This window comes from Oncorhynchus gorbuscha, unplaced genomic scaffold, assembly GCF_021184085.1.
Source record: "Oncorhynchus gorbuscha isolate QuinsamMale2020 ecotype Even-year unplaced genomic scaffold, OgorEven_v1.0 Un_scaffold_1131, whole genome shotgun sequence".
Lineage (NCBI taxonomy): Eukaryota > Metazoa > Chordata > Actinopteri > Salmoniformes > Salmonidae > Oncorhynchus > Oncorhynchus gorbuscha.
This window is the reverse complement of record NW_025746003.1, coordinates 162680-188376: the sequence shown is the minus strand read 5'-3', so window position 1 is coordinate 188376 and position 25697 is coordinate 162680. Positions and strand designations below refer to the sequence as shown.

At 40.2% G+C, this 25697-nt stretch overlaps 1 protein-coding gene across 1 annotated transcript in view; it reads left to right on the top strand.

Annotated features, from left to right (window-relative positions):
• Window positions 1-25260, top strand: part of LOC124021572 (neutrophil cytosol factor 4-like) — a gene marked incomplete at its 5' end in the record, with an annotated part of 35195 nt that extends 9935 nt beyond the window's left edge. The window contains one exon of the mRNA XM_046336713.1: window positions 24446-25260. Within this exon, the coding sequence (XP_046192669.1) occupies window positions 24446-24656 (211 nt within the window). The remainder of the gene's footprint in view (window positions 1-24445) is intronic.
• Between the last annotated feature and the right edge of the window lie 437 nt (window positions 25261-25697).

The window sequence follows — 25697 nt, the reverse complement described above, 5'->3', positions numbered from 1 at the left end:
CTGATATTCTCCCCTTCACTACATATCTGATATTCTCCTCTACATATCTGACTCCCCTTCATATATCTGATATTCTCCTCTTCACTACATATCTGATATTCTCCTCTTCACTACATATCTGATATTCTCCCTTCACTACATATCTGATGATATTCTCCTCTTCACTACATATCTGATATTCTCCTCTTCACTACATATCTGATATTCTCCTCTTCACTACATATCTGATATTCTCCTCTTCACTACATATCTGATATTCTCCTCTTTCACTACATATCTGATATTCTCCTCTTCACTACATATCTGTTACTCAGCTGATATTCTCCTCTTCACTACATATCTGATATTCAGCTGATATTCTCTTCACTACATATCTGTTACTCAGCTGATATTCTCCTCTTCACTACATATCTGATATTCTCCTCTTCACTACATATCTGATATTCTCCTCTTCACTACATATCTGATATTCTCCTCTTCACTACATATCTGATATTCTCCTCTTCACTACATATCTGATATTCTCCTCTTCACTACATATCTGATATTCTCCTCTTCACTACATATCTGATATTCTCCTCTTCACTACATATCTGACTATTATTCTCCTCTTCACTACATATCTGATATTCTCCTCTTCACTACATATCTGATATTCTCCTCTTCACTACATATCTGATATTCTCCTCTTCACTACATATCTGATATTCTCCTCTTCACTACATATCTGATATATTCTCCTCTTCACTACATATCTGATATTCTCCTCTTCACTACATATCTGATATTCTCCCTTCACTACATATCTGTTATTCTCCTCTTCACTACATATCTGATATTCTCCTCTTCACTACATATCTGATATTCTCCTCTTCACTACATATCTGTTACTCAGCTGATATTCTCCTCTTCATATCTGACACTATATCTGATATTCAGCTGATATTCTCCTCTTCACTACATATCTGATATTCTCCTCTTCACTACATATCTGATATTCTCCTCTTCACTACATATCTGATATTCTCCTCTTCACTACATATCTGATATTCTCCCCTTCACTACATATCTGATATTCTCCTCTTCACTACATATCTGATATTCTCCTCTTCACACATATCTGTTACTCAGCTGATATTCTCCTCTTCACTACATATCTGATATTCAGCTGATATTCTCCTCTTCACTACATATCTGATATTCTCCCCTTCACTCATATCTGATATTCTCCCTTTCACTACATATCTGATATTCTCCTCTTCACTACATATCTGTTACTCAGCTGATATTCTCCTCTTCACTACATATCTGATATTCTCCTCTTCACTACATATCTGTTACTCAGCTGATATTCTCCTCTTCACTACATATCTGATATTCTCCTCTTCACTACATATCTGATATTCTCCTCTTCACTACATATCTGATATTCTCCTCTTCACTACATATCTGTTACTCAGCTGATATTCTCCTCTTCACTACATATCTGATATTCTCCTCTTCACTACATATCTGATATTCTCCTCTTCACTACATATCTGATATTCTCCTCTTCACTACATATCTGATATTCTCCTCTTCACTACATATCTGTTACTCAGCTGATATTCTCCTCTTCACTACATATCTGATATTCTCCTCTTCACTACATATCTGATATTCTCCTCTTCACTACATATCTGATATTCTCCTCTTCACTACATATCTGATATTCTCCTCTTCACTACATATCTGATATTCTCCTCTTCACTACATATCTGATATTCTCCCCTTCACTACATATCTGATATTCTCCTCTTCACTACATATCTGATATTCTCCTCTTCACTACATATCTGTTACTCAGCTGATATTCTCCTCTTCACTACATATCTGATATTCTCCTCTTCACTACATATCTGATATTCTCCTCTTCACTACATATCTGATATTCTCCCCTTCACTACATATCTGATATTCTCCTCTTCACTACATATCTGATATTCTCCTCTTCACTACATATCTGTTACTCAGCTGATATTCTCCTCTTCACTACATATCTGATTTCTCCTCTTCACTCATATCTGATATTCTCCTCTTCACTACATATCTGATATTCTCCTCTTCACTACATATCTGATATTCTCCTCTTCACTACATATCTGATATTCTCCTCTTCACTACATATCTGTTACTCAGCTGATATTCTCCTCTTCACTACATATCTCCTCTTCACTACATATCTGATATTCTCCTCTTCACTACATATCTGATATTCTCCTTTCACTACATATCTGATATTCTCCTCTTCACTACATATCTGATATTCTCCTCTTCACTACATATCTGATATTCTCCCCTTCACTACATATCTGATATTCTCCTCTTCACTACATATCTGTTACTCAGCTGATATTCTCCTCTTCACTACATATCTGATATTCTCCACTTCACTACATATCTGTTACTCAGCTGATATTCTCCTCTTCACTACATATCTGTTACTCAGCTGATATTCTCCTCTTCACTACATATCTGATATTCTCCTCTACACTACATATCTGATATTCTCCTCTTCACTACATATGTTACTCAGCTGATATTCTCCTCTACACTACATATCTGTTATTCAGCTGATATTCTCCTCTTCACTACATATCTGATATTCTCCCCTTCACTACATATCTGATATTCTCCTCTTCACTACATATGTTACTCAGCTGATATTCTCCTCTACACTACATATCTGTTACTCAGCTGATATTCTCCCCTTCACTACATATCTGATATTCTCCTCTTCACTACATATCTGTTACTCAGCTGATATTCTCCTCTTCACTACATATCTGATATTCTCCTCTTCACTACATATCTGTTACTCAGCTGATATTCTCCTCTTCACTACATATCATATTCTCCTCTTCTACTGATATTCTCCTCTACACTACATATCTGTTACTCAGCTGATATTCTCCTCTACACTACATATCTGATATTCTCCTCTTCACTACATATCTGATATTCTCCCCTTCACTACATATCTGATATTCTCCTCTACACTACATATCTGATATTCTCCTCACTACATATCTGATACTACATATCTGATATTCTCCTCTTCACTACATATCTGTTACTCAGCTGATATTCTCCTCTTCACTACATATCTGATATTCTCCTCTTCACTACATATCTGATATTCTCCTCTTCACTACATATCTGATATTCTCCTTACTACATATTCTGATATTCTCCTCTTCACTACATATCTGATATTTCTCCTCTTCTGACCTGTTACTCATATCTGATATTCTCCTCTTCACTACATATCTGATATTCTCCTCTTCACTACATATCTGATATTCTCCTCTTCACTACATATCTGATATTCTCCTCTACACTACATATCTGATATTCTCCTCTTCACTACATATCTGATATTCTCCTCTTCACTACATATCTGATATTCTCCTCTTCACTACATATCTGATATTCTCCTTCACTACATATCTGATATTCTCCTCTTCACTACATATCTGATATTCTCCTCTTCACTACATATCTGATATTCTCCCTCTTCACTACATATCTGATATTCTCCTCTTCACTACATATCTGATATTCTCCTCTTCACTACATATCTGTTACTCAGATATTCTCCCTTCACTACATATCTGATATTCTCCCTCTTCACTACATATCTGTTACTCAGCTGATTTCTCCTCTTCACTACATATCTGATATTCTCCCCTTCACTACATATCTGATATTCTCCTCTTCACTACATATCTGATATTCTCTCCTCTTCACTACATATCTGATATTCTCCCTTCACTACATATCTGATATTCTCCTCTTCACTACATATCTGTTACTCAGCTGATATTCTCCTCTTCACTACATATCTGATATTCATATCTGATATTCTCCCTCTTCACTACATATCTGTTACTATCTGATATTCTCCTCTTCACTACATATCTGATATTCTCCTCTTCACTACATATCTGTTACTCAGCTGATATTCTCCTCTTCACTACATATCTGATATTCTCCTCTTCACTACATATCTGATATTCTCCTCTTCACTACATATCTGATATTCTCCTCTTCACTACATATCTGATTACTGATATTCTCCTCTTCACTACATATCTGTTACTCAGCTGATATTCTCCTCTTCACTACATATCTGATATTCTCCTCTTCACTACATATCTGTTACTCAGCTGATATTCTCCTCTTCACTACATATCTGATATTCTCCTCTTATTCTCCTCTTCACTACATATCTGATATTCTCCTCTTCACTACATATCTGATATTCTCCTCTTCACTACATATCTCCTTTCACTACATATCTGATATTCTCCTCTTCACTACATATCTGTTACTCAGCTGATATTCTCCTCTTCACTACATATCTGTTACTCATATTCTCCTCTTCACTACATATCTGATATTCTCCTCTTCACTACATATCTGATATTCTCCTCTTCACTACATATCTGATATTCTCCTCTTCACTACATATCTGTTATCAGCTGATATTCTCCTCTTCACTACATATCTGATATTCTCCTCTTCACTACATATCTGATATTCTCCTCTTCACTACATATCTGATATTCTCCTCTTCACTACATATCTGATATTCTCCTCTTCACTACATATCTGATATTCTCCCTTACTCATATCTGATATTCTCCTCTTCACTACATATCTGATATTCTCCTCTTCACTACATATCTGATATTCTCCCTTCACTACATATCTGATATTCTCCTCTTCACTACATATCTGATATTCTCCTCTTCACTACATATCTGATATTCTCCTCTTCACTACATATCTGATATTCTCCTCTTCACTACATATCTGATATTCTCCTCTTCACTACATATCTGATCTCCTCTTCACTGATATTCTCCTCTTCACTACATATCTGATATTCTCCTTCACTACATATCTGATATTCTCCTCTTCACTACATATCTGATATTCTCCTCTTCACTACATATCTGATATATTCTCCTCTTCACTACATATCTGATATTCTCCTCTTCACTACATATCTGATATTCTCCTCTTCACTACATATCTGATATTCTCCTCTTCACTACATATCTGATATTCTCCTCTTCACTACATATCTGATATTCTCCTTCACTACATATCTGATATTCTCCTCTTCACTACATATCTGATATTCTCCTCTTCACTACATATCTGATATTCTCCTCTTCACTACATATCTGATATTCTCCTCTTCACTACATATCTGATATTCTCCTCTTCACTACATATCTGATATTCTCCCCTTCACTACATATCTGTTACTCAGCTGATATTCTCCTCTTCACTACATATCTGATATCAGCTGATATTCTCCTCTTCACTACATATCTGTTACTCAGCTGATATTCTCCTCTTCACTACATATCTGATATTCTCCTCTTCACTACATATCTGATATTCTCCTCTTCACTACATATCTGATATTCTCCCTTTCACTACATATCTGATATTATTCTCCTCTTCACTACATATCTGATATTCTCCCTTCACTACATATCTGATATTCTCCCCTGATATTCTCCTCTTCACTACATATCTGATATTCTCCTCTTCACTACATATCTGATATTCTCCTCTTCACTACATATCTGATATTCTCCTCTTCACTACATATCTGATATTCTCCTCTTCACTACATATCTGATCATGATATTCTCCTCTTCACTACATATCTGATATTCTCCCCTTCACTACATATCTGATATTGATATTCTCCTCTTCACTACATATCTGATATTCTCCTCTTCACTACATATCTGTTACTCAGCTGATATTCTCCTCTTCACTACATATCTGATATTCTCCTCTTCACTACATATCTGTTACTCAGCTGATATTCTCCTCTTCACTACATATCTGATATTCTCCTCTTCACTACATATCTGATATTCTCCTCTTCACTACATATCTGTTACTCAGCTGATATTCTCCTCTTCACTACATATCTGTTACTCAGCTGATATTCTCCTCTCACTACATATCTGATATTCTTTCACTACATATCTGATATTCTCCTCTTCACTACATATCTGATATATTCTCCTCTTCACTACATATCTGATATTCTCCTCTTCACTACATATCTGATATTCTCCTCTTCACTACATATCTGATATTCTCCTCTTCACTACATATCTGATATTCTCCTCTTCACTACATATCTGATATTCTCCTCTTCACTACATATCTGATATTCTCCTCTTCACTACATATCTGTTACTCAGCTGATATTCTCCTCTTCACTACATATCTGATATTCTCCTCTTCACTACATATCTGATATTCTCCTCTTCACTACATATCTGATATTCTCCTCTTCACTACATATCTGATATTCTCCTCTTCACTACATATCTGTTATTCTCCTCTTCACTACATATCTGATATTCTCCCCTTCACTCATATCTGATATTCTCCTCTTCACTACATATCTGTTATTCTCCTCTACATATTCTGATATTCTCCTCTTCACTACATATCTCAGATATTCTCCTCTTCACTACATATCTGTTACTCAGCTGATATTCTCCCTTCACTACATATCTGATATTCTCCTCTACACTACATATCTGATATTCTCCTCTTCACTACATATCTCAGATATTCTCCTCTTCACTACATATCTGTTATATTATTCTCCTCTTCACTACATATCTGATATTCTCCCCTTCACTACATATCTGATATTCTCCTCTTCACTACATATCTGATATTCTCCTCTTCACTACATATCTGTTACTCAGCTGATATTCTCCTCTTCACTACATATCTGATATTCTCCTCTACACTACATATCTGTTACTCAGCTGATATTCTCCTCTTCACTACATATCTGATATTCTCCTCTTCACTACATATCTGTTACTCAGCTGATATTCTCCTCTTCACTACATATCTATAACTCAGCTGATATTCTCCTCTTCACTACATATCTGATATTCTCCTCTACACTACATATCTGTTACTCAGCTGATATTCTCCTCTTCACTACATATCTGATATTCTCCTCTTCACTACATATCTGATATTCTCCCCTTCACTACATATCTGATATTCTCCTCTTCACTACATATCTGATATTCTCCTCTTCACTACATATCTGATATTCTCCCCTTCACTACATATCTGATATTCTCCCCTTCACTACATATCTGTTACTCAGCTGATATTCTCCTCTTCACTACATATCTGATATTCAGCTGATATTCTCCTCTTCACTACATATCTGATATTCTCCTCTACACTACATATCTGATATTCTCCCCTTCACTACATATCTGATATTCTCCTCTTCACTACATATCTGATATTCTCCTCTTCACTACATATCTGATATTCTCCTCTTCACTACATATCTGATATTCTCCCCTTCACTACATATCTGATATTCTCCCCTTCACTACATATCTGATATTCTCCTCTTCACTACATATCTGATATTCTCCCCTTCACTACATATCTGATATTCTCCTCTTCACTACATATCTGATATTCTCCTCTTCACTACATATCTGATATTCTCCCTTCACTACATATCTGATATTCTCCCTTCACTACATATCTGATATTCTCCTCTTCACTACATATCTGATATTCTCCTCTTCACTACATATCTGATATTCTCCTCTTCACTACATATCTGATATTCTCCTCTTCACTACATATCTGATATTCTCCCCTTCACTACATATCTGATATTCTCCCCTTCACTACATATCTGTTACTCAGCTGATATTCTCCTCTTCACTACATATCTGATATTCAGCTGATATTCTCCTCTTCACTACATATCTGTTACTCAGCTGATATTCTCCTCTTCACTACATATCTGATATTCTCCCCTTCACTACATATCTGATATTCTCCCCTTCACTACATATCTGATATTCTCCCCTTCACTACATATCTGTTACTCAGCTGATATTCTCCTCTTCACTACATATCTGATATTCTCCCCTTCACTACATATCTGATATTCTCCCCTTCACTACATATCTGTTACTCAGCTGATATTCTCCTCTTCACTACATATCTGATATTCTCCCCTTCACTACATATCTGATATTCTCCCCTTCACTTCATATCTGATATTCTCCTCTTCACTACATATCTGTTACTCAGCTGATATTCTCCTCTTCACTACATATCTGATATTCTCCCCTTCACTACATATCTGTTACTCAGCTGATATTCTCCTCTTCACTACATATCTGATATTCTCCTCTTCACTACATATCTGATATTCTCCTCTTCACTACATATCTGATATTCTCCTCTTCACTACATATCTGTTACTCAGCTGATATTCTCCTCTTCACTACATATCTGTTACTCAGCTGATATTCTCCTCTTCACTACATATCTGATATTCTCCTCTTCACTACATATCTGATATTCTCCTCTTCACTACATATCTGATATTCTCCTCTTCACTACATATCTGTTACTCAGCTGATATTCTCCTCTTCACTACATATCTGATATTCTCCTCTTCACTACATATCTGATATTCTCCTCTTCACTACATATCTGATATTCTCCCCTTCACTACATATCTGATATTCTCCTCTTCACTACATATCTGATATTCTCCTCTTCACTACATATCTGATATTCTCCTCTTCACTACATATCTGATATTCTCCTCTTCACTACATATCTGATATTCTCCTCTTCACTACATATCTGTTACTCAGCTGATATTCTCCTCTTCACTACATATCTGATATTCTCCTCTTCACTACATATCTGATATTCTCCCCTTCACTACATATCTGATATTCTCCCCTTCACTACATATCTGATATTCTCTCTTCACTACATATCTGATATTCTCCTATTCACTACATATCTGTTACTCAGCTGATATTCTCCTCTTCACTACATATCTGTTACTCAGCTGATATTCTCCTATTTCACTACATATCTGATATTCTCCTCTTCACTACATATCTGATATTCTCCTCTTCACTACATATCTGATATTCTCTTCACTACATATCTGTTACTCAGCTGATATTCTCCTCTTCACTACATATCTGATATTCTCCTCTTCACTACATATCTGATATTCTCTACTTCACTACATATCTGATATTCTCCCTTCACTACATATCTGATATTCTCCTCTTCACTACATATCTGATATTCTCCTCTTCACTACATATCTGATATTCTCCCTTCACTACATATCTGATATTCTCCTCTTCACTACATATCTGATATTCTCCTCTTCACTACATATCTGTTACTCAGCTGATATTCTCCTTAACTACATATCTGATATTCTCCTCTTCACTACATATCTGATATTCTCCCTTCACTACATATCTGATATTCTCCTTCACTACATATCTGATACTCACTCTTCACTACATATCTGATATTCTCCTCTTCACTACATATCTGTTACTCAGCTGATATTCTCCTCTTCACTACATATCTGATATTCTCCTAACTACATATCTGATATTCTCCTCTACACTACATATCTGATATTCTCCTCTTCACTACATATCTGATATTCTCCTACACTACACATATCTGATATTCTCCTCTTCACTACATATCTGATATTCTCCCTTCACTACATATCTGATATTCTCCTCTTCACTACATATCTGATATTCTCCCCTTCACTACATATAATTCTCTCTTCACTACATATCTGTTACTCAGCTGATATTCTCCTCTTCACTACATATCTGATATTCTCCTCTTCACTACATATCTGATATTCTCTATTCACTACATATCTGTTACTCACTGATATTCACTACTCCATTGAAACACTCAATAAGGATTTGCTTGATTGTCCACAGTACACACTATAACACTACCACAGTACACACTATAACACTACCACAGTGTACACTATAACACTACCACAGTACACACTATAACACTACCACAGTACACACTATAACACTACCACAGTACACACTATAACACTACCACTCTACACACTATAACACTACCACAGTGTACACTATAACACTACCACAGTACACACTATAACACTACCACAGTACACACTATAACACTACCACAGTACACACTATAACACTACCACAGTACACACTATAACACTACCACAGTACACACTATAACACTACCACAGTGCACACTATAACACTACCACAGTACACACTATAACACTACCACAGTACACACTATAACACTACCACAGTACACACTATAACACTACCACTCTACACACTATAACACTACCACAGTACACACTATAACACTACCACAGTACACACTATAACACTACCACACACACACTATAACACTACCACAGTACACACTATAACACTACCACAGTACACACTATAACACTACCACTGTACACACTATAACACTACCACAGTACACACTATAACACTACCACAGTACACACTATAACACTACCACAGTACACACTATAACACTACCACAGTACACACTATAACACTACCACAGTACACACTATAACACTACCACTCTACACACTATAACACTACCACAGTACACACTATAACACTATAACACTACCACAGTACACACTATAACACTACCACAGTACACACTATAACACTACCACAGTACACACTATAACACTACCACAGTACACACTATAACACTACCACAGTACACACTATAACACTACACACTATAACACTACCACAGTACACACTATAACACTACCACAGTACACACTATAACACTACCACAGTACACACTATAACACTACACACTATAACACTACCACACACACTATAACACTACACACTATAACACTACCACAGTACACACTATAACACTACCACAGTACACACTATAACACTACACACTATAACACTACCACAGTACACACTATAACACTACCACAGTACACACTATAACACTACACACTATAACACTATAACACTATAACACTACCACAGTACACACTATAACACTACCACAGTACACACTATAACACTACCACAGTACACACTATAACACTACACACTATAACACTACCACAGTACACACTATAACACTACACACTATAACACTACCACAGTACACACTATAACACTACACACTATAACACTACCACAGTACACACTATAACACTACACACTATAACACTACCACAGTACACACTATAACACTACCACAGTACACACTATAACACTACCACAGTACACACTATAACACTACCACAGTACACACTATAACACTACACACTATAACACTACACACTACACACTATAACACTATAACACAGTACACACTATAACACTACACACTATAACACTACCACACTATAACACTATAACACTACCACAGTACACACTATAACACTACCACAGTACACACTATAACACTACACACTATAACACTACCACAGTACACACTATAACACTACCACAGTACACACTATAACACTACACACTATAACACTACCACAGTACACACTATAACACTACCACAGTACACACTATAACACTACCACAGTACACACTATAACACTACCACAGTACACACTATAACACTACCACAGTACACACTATAACACTACCACAGTACACACTATAACACTACACACTATAACACTACCACAGTACACACTATAACACTACCACAGTACACACTATAACACTACTATAACACTACCACAGTACACACTATAACACTACCACAGTACACACTATAACACTACACACTATAACACTACCACAGTACACACTATAACACTACCACAGTACACACTATAACACTACCACAGTACACACTACCACACTACACACTATAACACTACCACAGTACACACTATAACACTACCACAGTAACACTATAACACTACACACTATAACACTACCACAGTACACACTATAACACTACCACAGTACACACTATAACACTACACACTATAACACTACCACAGTACACACTATAACACTATAACACTACCACAGTACACACTAAACACTACCACAGTACACACTATAACACTACCACAGTACACACTATAACACTACCACAGCACACACTACCACAGTACACACTATAACACTACACACTATAACACTACCACAGTACACACTATAACACTACCACAGTAACACTACCACAGTACACACTATAACACTACCACAGTACACACTATAACACTACCACAGTACACACTATAACACTACACAGTACTATAACACTACCACAGTACACACTATAACACTACACTACCACAGTACACACTATAACACTACCACAGTACACACTATAACACTACCACAGTATAACACACTATAACACTACCACAGTACACACTATAACACTACCACAGTACACACTATAACACTACACACTATAACACTACCACAGTACACACTATAACACTACCACAGTACACACTATAACACTACCACAGTACACACTATAACACTACCACAGTACACACTATAACACTACCACAGTACACACTATAACACTACCACAGTACACACTATAACACTACACACTATAACACTACCACAGTACACACTATAACACTACCACAGTACACACTATAACACTACACACTATAACACTACCACAGTACACACTATAACACTACCACAGTACACACTATAACACTACCACAGTACACACTATAACACTACCACAGTACACACTATAACACTACACACTATAACACTACCACAGTACACTATAACACTACCACAGTACACACTATAACACTACCACAGTACACACTATAACACTACCACAGTACACACTATAACACTACCACAGTACACACTATAACACTACACACTATAACACTACCACAGTACACACTATAACACTACACACTATAACACTACCACAGTACACACTATAACACTACCACAGTACACACTATAACACTACACACTATAACACTACCACAGTACACACTATAACACTACCACAGTACACACTATAACACTACCACAGTACACACTATAACACTACACACTATAACACTACCACAGTACACACTATAACACTACCACAGTACACACTATAACACTACACACTATAACACTACCACAGTACACACTATAACACTACCACAGTACACACTATAACACTACCACAGTACACACTATAACACTACCACAGTACACACTATAACACTACCACAGTACACACTATAACACTACCACAGTACACACTATAACACTACACACTATAACACTACCACAGTACACACTATAACACTACCACAGTACACACTATAACACTACACATTATAACACTACCACAGTACACACTATAACACTACCACAGTACACACTATAACACTACACACTATAACACTACCACAGTACACACTATAACACTACCACAGTACACACTATAACACTACCACAGTACACACTATAACACTACACACTATAACACTACCACACTATAACACTACCACAGTACACACTATAACACTACACACCACAGTACACACTATACACTACCACAGTACACACTATAACACTACACATAACACTACCACAGTAACACTATAACACTACACACTATAACACTACTATAACACTACCACAGTACACACTATAACACTACCACAGTACACACTATAACACTACACACTATAACACTACCACAGTACACACTATAACACTACCACAGTACACACTATAACACTACACACTATAACACTACCACAGTACACACTATAACACTACCACAGTACACACTATAACACTACACACAGTAACACTACCACACTATAACACTATAACACTACCACAGTACACACTATAACACTACCACAGTACACACTATAACACTACACACTATAACACTACCACAGTACACACTATAACACTACCACAGTACACACTATAACACTACACACTATAACACTACCACAGTACACACTATAACACTACCACAGTACACACTATAACACTACACACTATAACACTACCACAGTACACACTATAACACTACCACAGTACACACTATAACACTACCACAGTACACACTATAACACTACACACTATAACACTACCACAGTACACACTATAACACTACCACAGTACACACTATAACACTACCACAGTACACACTATAACACTACCACAGTACACACTATAACACTACCACAGTACACACTATAACACTACCACAGTACACACTATAACACTACACACTATAACACTACCACAGTACACACTATAACACTACCACAGTACACACTATAACACTACACACATAACACTACCACTCTACACACTATAACACTACCACAGTACACACTATAACACTATAACACTACCACAGTACACACTATAACACTACCACAGTACACACTATAACACTACCACAGTACACACTATAACACTACACACTATAACACTACCACAGTACACACTATAACACTACACACTATAACACTACCACAGTACACACTATAACACTACACACTATAACACTACCACAGTACACACTATAACACTACCACAGTACACACTATAACACTACCACAGTACACACTATAACACTACACACTATAACACTATACACTACAGTACACACTATAACACTACCACAGTACACACTATAACACTACACACTAGTACACACTATAACAGTACACACTATAACACTACCACAGTACACACTATAACACTACCACAGTACACACTATAACACTACCACAGTACACACACTATAACACTACCACAGTACACACTATAACACTACCACAGTACACACTATAACACTACACACTATAACACTACCACAGTACACACTATAACACTACCACAGTACACACTATAACACTACCACAGTACACACTATAACACTACCACAGTACACACTATAACACTACCACAGTACACACTATAACACTACACACTATAACACTACCACAGTACACACTATAACACTACCACAGTACACACTATAACACTACCACAGTACACACTATAACACTACACACTATAACACTACCACAGTACACACTATAACACTACCACAGTACACACTATAACACTACCACATAACACTATAACAGTACACACTATAACACTACCACAGTACACACTATAACACTACCACAGTACACACTATAACACTACACACTATAACACTACCACAGTACACACTATAACACTACCACAGTACACACTATAACACTACACACTATAACACTACCACACTATAACACTATAACACTACCACAGTACACACTATAACACTACCACAGTACACACTATAACACTACACACTATAACACTACCACAGTACACACTATAACACTACACACAGTACACACTATAACACTACCACAGTACACACTATAACACTACCACAGTACACACTATAACACTACCACAGTACACACTATAACACTACACACATAACACTACCACAGTACACACTATAACACTACCACAGTACACACTATAACACTACACACTATAACACTACCACAGTACACACTATAACACTACTATAACACTATAACCACAGTACACACTATAACACTACCACAGTACACACTATAACACTACCACAGTACACACTATAACACTACACACTATAACACTACCACAGTACACACTATAACACTACCACAGTACACACTATAACACTACCACAGTACACACTATAACACTACACACATAACACTACACACTATAACACTACCACACACTATACACACTATAACACTACCACAGTACACACTATAACACTACCACAGTACACACTATAACACTACCACAGTACACACTATAACACTACACACTATAACACTACCACAGTACACACTATAACACTACCACAGTACACACTATAACACTACACACTATAACACTACCACAGTACACACTATAACACTACCACAGTACACACTATAACACTACACACTATAACACTACCACAGTACACACTATAACACTACCACAGTACACACTATAACACTACACACTATAACACTACCACAGTACACACTATAACACTACCACAGTACACACTATAACACTACCACAGTAACACTATAACACTACACACTATAACACTACCACAGTACACACTATAACACTACCTACAGTACACACTATAACACTACCACAGTACACACTATAACACTACACACTATAACACTACCACAGTACACACTATAACACTACCACAGTACACACTATAACACTACCACAGTACACACTATAACACTACCACAGTACACACTATAACACTACCACAGTACACACTATAACACTACACACTATAACACTACCACAGTACACACTTTAACACTACCACAGTACACACTATAACACTACCACAGTACACACTATAACACTACCACAGTACACACTATAACACTACACACTATAACACTACACACTATAACACTACCACAGTACACACTATAACACTACCACAGTACACACTATAACACTACCACAGTACACACTATAACACTACACACTATAACACTACCACAGTACACACTATAACACTACCACAGTACACACTATAACACTACCACAGTACACACTATAACACTACACACTATAACACTACCACAGTACACACTATAACACTACCACAGTACACACTATAACACTACACACTATAACACTACCACAGTACACACTATAACACTACCACAGTACACACTATAACACTACACACTATAACACTACCACAGTACACACTATAACACTACCACAGTACACACTATAACACTACACACTATAACACTACCACAGTACACACTATAACACTACCACAGTACACACTATAACACTACCACAGTACACACTATAACACTACACACTATAACACTACCACAGTACACACTATAACACTACCACAGTACACACTATAACACTACACACTATAACACTACCACAGTACACACTATAACACTACCACAGTACACACTATAACACTACACACTATAACACTACCACAGTACACACTATAACACTACCACAGTACACACTATAACACTACACACTATAACACTACCACAGTACACACTATAACACTACCACAGTACACACTATAACACTACCACAGTACACACTATAACACTACACACTATAACACTACACTATAACACTACACACTATAACACTACCACAGTACACACTATAACACTACCACAGTACACACTATAACACTACACACTATAACACTACCACAGTACACACTATAACACTACCACAGTACACACTATAACACTACCACAGTACACACTATAACACTACACACTAACACTACCACAGTACACACTATAACACTACCACAGTACACACTATAACACTACCACAGTACACACTATAACACTACCACAGTACACACTATAACACTACACACTATAACACTACCACAGTACACACTATAACACTACCACAGTACACACTATAACACTACACACTATAACACTACCACAGTACACACTATAACACTACCACAGTACACACTATAACACTACCACAGTACACACTATAACACTATAACACTACCACAGTACCACAGTACACACTATAACACTACCACAGTACACACTATAACAGTACACACTATAACACTACCACAGTACACACTATAACACTACCACAGTACACACTATAACACTACCACAGTACACACTATAACACTACACACTATAACACTACCACAGTACACACTATAACACTACCACAGTACACACTATAACACTACACACTATAACACTACCACAGTACACACTATAACACTACCACAGTACACACTATAACACTACCACAGTACACACTATAACACTACCACAGTACACACATAACACTACCACAGTACACACTATAACACTACCACAGTACACACTATAACACTACCACAGTACACACTATAACACTACCACAGTACACACTATAACACTACCACAGTACACACTATAACACTACCACAGTACACACTATAACACTACCACAGTGTACACTATAACACTACCACTCAACACACTATAACACTACCACAGTACACACTATAACACTACACACTATAACACTACCACAGTACACACTATAACACTACCACAGTACACACTATAACACTACACACTATAACACTACACACTATAACACTACCACAGTACACACTATAACACTACCACAGTACACACTATAACACTACCACAGTACACACTATAACACTACACACTATAACACTACCACAGTACACACTATAACACTACCACAGTACACACTATAACACTACCACAGTACACACTATAACACTACACACTATAACACTACCACAGTACACACTATAACACTACCACAGTACACACTATAACACTACACACTATAACACTACCACAGTACACACTATAACACTACCACAGTACACACTATAACACTACACACTATAACACTACCACAGTACACACTATAACACTACCACAGTACACACTATAACACTACACACTATAACACTACCACAGTACACACTATAACACTACCACAGTACACACTATAACACTACCACAGTACACACTATAACACTACCACATAACACTATAACAGTACACACTATAACACTACCACAGTACACACTATAACACTACCACAGTACACACTATAACACTACACAGTACACACTATAACACTACCACAGTACACACTATAACACTACCACAGTACACACTATAACACTACCACAGTACACACTATAACACTACACACTATAACACTACCACAGTACACACTATAACACTACCACAGTACACACTATAACACTACACACTATAACACTACCACAGTACACACTATAATACTACCACAGTACACACTATAACACTACACACTATAACACTACCACAGTACACACTATAACACTACCACAGTACACACTATAACCTGACTCATATAGTCTCATTATTATCTTGTCAACGAGATAAAACTCACCTCAACTGTAAAAGCAAAACAAGAATAAATCGAATTTCATTAAAGGCACGCACGCACGCACGCACGCACGCACGCACGCACGCACGCACGCACGCACGCACGCACACACACACACACACACACACACACACACACACACACACACTTCCATTAAACATTCACCAATGCCCCGGGGCCTAGAAATCTACCCACAATGCATAAGCAATACCACAAATCACCTCTGTGCATTCTAAAATTAGTTCCACTCTTCTCACCTCACGCTCTCCCAATAACCAGACACTCTCTCCCAATAACCAGACACTCTCTCCCAATAACCAGACACTCTCTCCCAATAACCAGACAGGCTCTCCCAATAACCAGACAGGCTCTCCCAATAACCAGACAGGCTCTCCCAATAACCAGACAGGCTCTCCCGATAACCAGACAGGCTCTCCCGATAACCAGACAGGCTCTCCCGATAACCCGACGCTCTCCCAATAACCAGACAGGCTCTCCCGATAACCAGACAGGCTCTCCCGATAACCAGACAGGCTCTCCCAATAACCAGACAGGCTCTCCCGATAACCAGACAGGCTCTCCCGATACCCGACGCGCTCTCCCAATAACCAGACAGGCTCTCCCGATAACCCGACGCGCTCTCCCAATAACCAGACAGGCTCTCCCGATAACCCGACAGGCTCTCCCAATAACCAGACAGGCTCTCCCAATAACCAGACAGGCTCTCCCGATAACCCTACGCGCTCTCCCCAATAACCAGACAGGCTCTCCCGATAACCCGACGCGCTCTCCCAACCAGACAGGCTCTCCCGATAACCAGACAGGCTCTCCCGATAACCCGACGCGCTCTCCCAATAACCAGACAGGCTCTCCCAATAACCCGACAGGCTCTCCCGATAACCAGACAGGCTCTCCCGATAACCAGACAGGCTCTCCCAATAACCAGACAGGCTCTCCCAATATCCGACACGCTCTCCCGATATCCGGACACGCTCTCCCAATATCCAGACATGCTCTCCCAATATCCGGACACGCTCTCCCAATATCCGGACACGCTCTCCCAATATCCGGACACGCTCTCCCAATATCCGGACACGCTCTCCCAATATCCGGACACGCTCTCCCAATATCCAGACACGCTCTCCCAATATCCAGACAGGCTCTCCCAATATCCAGACACGCTCTCCCAATAAGTTTGTTATTCTCATAATGGTATTTTCTCTCCCTCTATTTATTTATCTGATCATTTGGGGCCACTGCCACCGACATTATTTTTCTCTCCATTTCAAATCATTCAGAAATCAGTTCATCTTCTGGTTGTGTTGGTTGGTTATTAATATTTGCTGTGTGTGTGTGTGTGTGTGTGTTGATAATCCTATTCTGCTTTGGGTCTATGGCTGCTAGTTATCTTGTGTTAATGTACTTTAGCCTGTTCACAAAACAGAGAGGAATGAAGAGACAGTAGGGACACAGAGAGAAAGAGTTGAGAGAGAGATATATGGAGAGAAAGAGAGAGTGAAAGACAGAGGAGAGAGAGAGAGACCACAGAAAGGAGATTGACAGGACAGCCATTAAAGCATATCAGACAAACAAAGAGTTATCTTTGTGCCAAAACAAATGTCTTGTTCGGGTGAAGACCTCGTGAGAGGACTTCACCTGTTATAGGTCTGATGGGTGTGAGTAGTTGTTTCTGTACTCGTAATAATAGCAGGACTCTACCATGTATCTACGTCCTTCTATCACTGTCACCCTGAATGGGTCGGGTTAGAGGAGGAAGACACCTTGCTAGAAGAATGTTGGTGTCTTGTCTGGACTGATCACTCTCATTCTGTACCCACATCACCCACCTTCAGGCTAAAGTTACATCCACAATTGGTTTCCTGTACCGCAACGAACCATCCTGACAATCCTGGACTCTGGTGATTTAGTTGTAGGCCCCAAAAACCAATCCTGGACTATGGTGATTTAGTTGTAGGCCCCAAAAACCAATCCTGGACTATGGTGATTTAGTTGTAGGCCCCAAAAACCAATCCTGGACTATGGTGATTTAGTTGTAGGCCCCAAAAACCAATCCTGGACTATGGTGATTTAGTTGTAGGCCCCAAAAACCAATCCTGGACTATGGTGATTTAGTAGTAGGCCCCAAAACCAATCCTGGACTATGGTGATTTAGTTGTAGGCCCCAAAAACCAATCCTGGACTATGGTGATTTAGTAGTAGGCCCCAAAAACCTCCATTGACAAAGTAGACATCATTTACCACACTGCCATTCGCTTTGTTACCAGGTCCCCCTTCAACACTCATCACTGTGACCTTTACACCCTGGTCAACTGGCCGCGTTACAATCACGACACCAGACTCACTGGTCCCAAGTCCCTCGTAGGCAAGTCCCCCCTCTACCTCGGCTCACTCCTCAACATCTCCACTACCAGTAGCAACCCCTGGTAGATGTATCACACTGGTCGTTCCCAAAGCCCACACTTCCTTTGGCTGTCGTTCATTCCAGTTTTCCGCCGCCAACGGCTGGACTGAACTGCAGAAGACCATCAGGCTGGATTTATTCACCCCACCTCAGTCCTTCAGCAACATGAACTGAGCTGCAGAAGACCATGAGCTTGATTTATTCACCCCACCTCAGTGCTTCAGCAACATGAACTGAGCTGCAGAAGACCCTCAGGCTTGATTTATTCACCCCACCTCAGTGCTTCAGCAACATGAACTGAGCTGCAGAAGACCCTCAGGCTTGATTTATTCACCCCACCTCAGTGCTTCAGCAACATGAACTGAGCTGCAGAAGACCCTCAGGCTTGATTTATTCACCCCACCTCAGTGCTTCAGCAACATGAACTGAGCTGCAGAAGACCCTCAGGCTTGATTTATTCACCCCACCTCAGTCCTTCAGCAACATGAACTGAGCTGCAGAAGACCCTCAGGCTTGATTTATTCACCCCACCTCAGTGCTTCAGCAACATGAACTGAGCTGCAGAAGACCCTCAGGCTTGATTTATTCACCCCACCTCAGTCCTTCAGCAACATGAACTGAGCTGCAGAAGACCCTCAGGCTTGATTTATTCACCCCACCTCAGTCCTTCAGCAACATGAACTGAGCTGCAGAAGACCCTCAGGCTTGATTTATTCACCCCACCTCAGTCCTTCAGCAACATGAACTGAGCTGCAGAAGACCCTCAGGCTTGATTTATTCACCCCACCTCAGTGCTTCAGCAACATGAACTGAGCTGCAGAAGACCCTCAGGCTTGATTTATTCACCCCACCTCAGTGCTTCAGCAACATGAACTGAGCTGCAGAAGACCCTCAGGCTTGATTTATTCACCCCACCTCAGTCCTTCAGCAACATGAACTGAGCTGCAGAAGACCCTCAGGCTTGATTTATTCACCCCACCTCAGTCCTTCAGCAACATGAACTGAGCTGCAGAAGACCCTCAGGCTTGATTTATTCACCCCACCTCAGTGCTTCAGCAACATGAACTGAGCTGCAGAAGACCATCAGGCTTGATTTATTCACCCCACCTCAGTCCTTCAGCAACATGAACTGAGCTGCAGAAGACCATCAGGCTTGATTTATTCACCCCACCTCAGTCCTTCAGCAACATGAACTGAGCTGCAGAAGACCCTCAGGCTTGATTTATTCACCCCACCTCAGTCCTTCAGCAACATGAACTGAGCTGCAGAAGACCATCAGGCTTGATTTATTCACCCCACCTCAGTCCTTCAGCAACATGAACTGAGCTGCAGAAGACCCTCAGGCTTGATTTATTCACCCCACCTCAGTCCTTCAGCAACATGAACTGAGCTGCAGAAGACCCTCAGGCTTGGTTTATTCACCCCACCTCAGTCCTTCAGCAACATGAACTGAGCTGCAGAAGACCCTCAGGCTTGATTTATTCACCCCACCTCAGTCCTTCAGCAACATGAACTGAGCTGCAGAAGACCCTCAAGCTTGATTTATTCACCCCACCTCAGTGCTTCAGCAACATGAACTGAGCTGCAGAAGACCCTCAGGCTTGATTTATTCACCCCACCTCAGTCCTTCAGCAACATGAACTGAGCTGCAGAAGACCCTCAGGCTTGATTTATTCACCCCACCTCAGTCCTTCAGCAACATGAACTGAGCTGCAGAAGACCCTCAGGCTTGATTTATTCACCCCACCTCAGTCCTTCAGCAACATGAACTGAGCTGCAGAAGACCCTCAGGCTTGATTTATTCACCCCACCTCAGTGCTTCAGCAACATGAACTGAGCTGCAATCTGATCAGTGTAGCTGCTGATCATTCAGTCTGCTGTGTTGCCTTGAACTTTTCTGCTCTAAACCCACTGGGAATATTTCTTCTTGTTGTATATTTGATGAATTTGGACATTTCCTCTGTATTGTGTGTTATGTGATTTTAGTGGGATTGTGTGTGGTCCTGTTTACTATTGTAATGTGATGCCTCTTGGCCAGGTCAGTATTATAAGTTAAAATGGCTTGTATTATAAGTCAATTGACTTGTAATGATTGAATAAAGATAAACAGTCATATAAATGATAATCTCTCTCTGCCTTCTTCTATTTCCCCCTTTCTCTCTCCTCTCCCTACACCGCCATCTCTCCCTCTTTCCCACACCTCTCTCCACCCCTCCCTTTACCCCTCCCTTCCCCTACACCGCCATCTCTCCCTCTTTCCCACACCTCTCCACCCCTCCCTTTCCCCTCTCTCTCACCTACACCACCATCTCTCCCTCTTTCCCACACCTCTCTCCCACCCCTCCCTTTACCCCTCTCCTCTCCCCCTACACCGCCATCTCTCCCTCTTTCCCACACCTCTCTCCACCCCTCCCTTTCCCCTCTCCTCTCCCCCTACACCGCCACCTCTCCCTCTTTACCACACCTCCCTTTCCCTCTCTCCTCTCCCCTACACCGCCATCTCTCCCTCTTTCCCACACCTCTCTCTCCACCCCTCCCTTTCCCCCTCTCCTCTCCCCCTACACCGCCATCTCTCCCTCTTTCCCACACCTCTCTCCACCCCTCCCTTTCCCCCTCTCCTCTCCCCCTACACCACCATCTCTCCCTCTTTCCCACACCTCTCTCTCCACCCCTCCCTTTCCCCCTCTCCTCTCCCCCTACACCGCCACCTCTCCCTCTTTCCCACACCTCTCTCTCCACCCCTCCCTTTCCCTCTCTCCTCTCCCCTACACCGCCATCTCTCCCTCTTTCCCACACCTCTCTCTCCACCCCTCCCTTTCCCCCTCTCCTCTCCCCCTACACCACCATCTCTCCCTCTTTCCCACACCTCTCTCTCCACCCCTCCCTTTCCCTCTCTCCTCTCCCCCTACACCGCCATCTCTCCCTCTTTCCCACACCTCTCTCTCCACCCCTCCCTTTCCCTCTCTCCTCTCCCCTCTACTCCGCCCTCCACCTTTCTCTCTCCATCCCTCCCTGTCATCTCGCTCTCTCGTTCGCTCTTTCTCAGAGATGTGTTCAAGGTGGATGGCAACATCGCCCTGAACTACCGTGACCCCGAGGGTGACCTGGTGCGTCTCCTTGACGACGGGGACGTGGAGCTGATGGTGGCTGATGGGCGGGCGCAAAGGTCAAAGGTCAAGAGGCCTGTCAATCAGTTTCCGTGGGAACTGCATGTCACCGCGACCTCTGACCTATCTGTGTATAATACTGAGATATAAACACAGGGAGATGGAGGTTTTCACTTGTTTCTGTACTCGCTGAAGAGAGGCCATTTGTGTTCGCTTCAGTGTGTGTGTGTGTGCACGCTTTCAGGTGCACCTGTCTGTCCGTGCCCTTGTGCATGTGAGTCTCGCCAGCTTGCATCCGTAATCCACTGCAAACCTGCATGTAGTAGTCCGGACTGAGACCCAGTGACAGGGTGACAGACTTTAATTAAGGGGACAGACGCTGGATTGTAACACATTACAGAAGTTAGTCTGATTGAGCAATGTGAATGCAACCTAAAAGGCACACTAGGCCCTACATAGTGCACTACTTTTCACCAGACTCCTATGAGCCCCGCTCAAAATTTGTGCACTATATAGGGAACAGGGTGCCATTAGGGATGACACCTTAGTCACATTCATTAGTATGTCTGTGTTTTGTGGCTTTAAACGTGTAACATTTCACCTGTACTGTTGAGTAAATGTTAATATAAGGACATTTAATAACGTTTTAGAAACTTGTGTTCTATTACTCCATATATTCTGTTGTGGTCGTAGTAATGCTTAGCTATGCTCCCATTGTGTTTTCTATCAGTAAAAAATACACTATTGAAATATATAAGTGCGTGTGAGTGTGTGTGAGAACACGCGCTTCTGTGTGTTATCTGTGTTTGCTGAATGTGTTCTGATGAGAGAGAGGAACAGTAACCGTCAGTGTGTGGTCTGGGTGACATCTACAGGCTTGCATACCAAATCGCACCCTTTCCCCTATATAAAGCACTACTTTAAAATGGCACCCTAAGTGATTAGGGTGCCATTTGGGACAGAGTAAGGTATGCCGGACCTAGCTCTCTGGCCGGCCGACTGGTACTATCCGGCCAGACAGATAGGTAGGTCTGGCCTATGTACATGACCAGGGAAATGTAGGAGAGCATGTTGCCACGGTGACATGTTTCCAGGGCATGTCTTTCCCCTCTCGCTGCTTCTTGTCAACAATACTTGTTGCTATTGGAGACTTCTGTCCCCAGCACAGAGGTGGTGAAGTAGAGCTGAAAC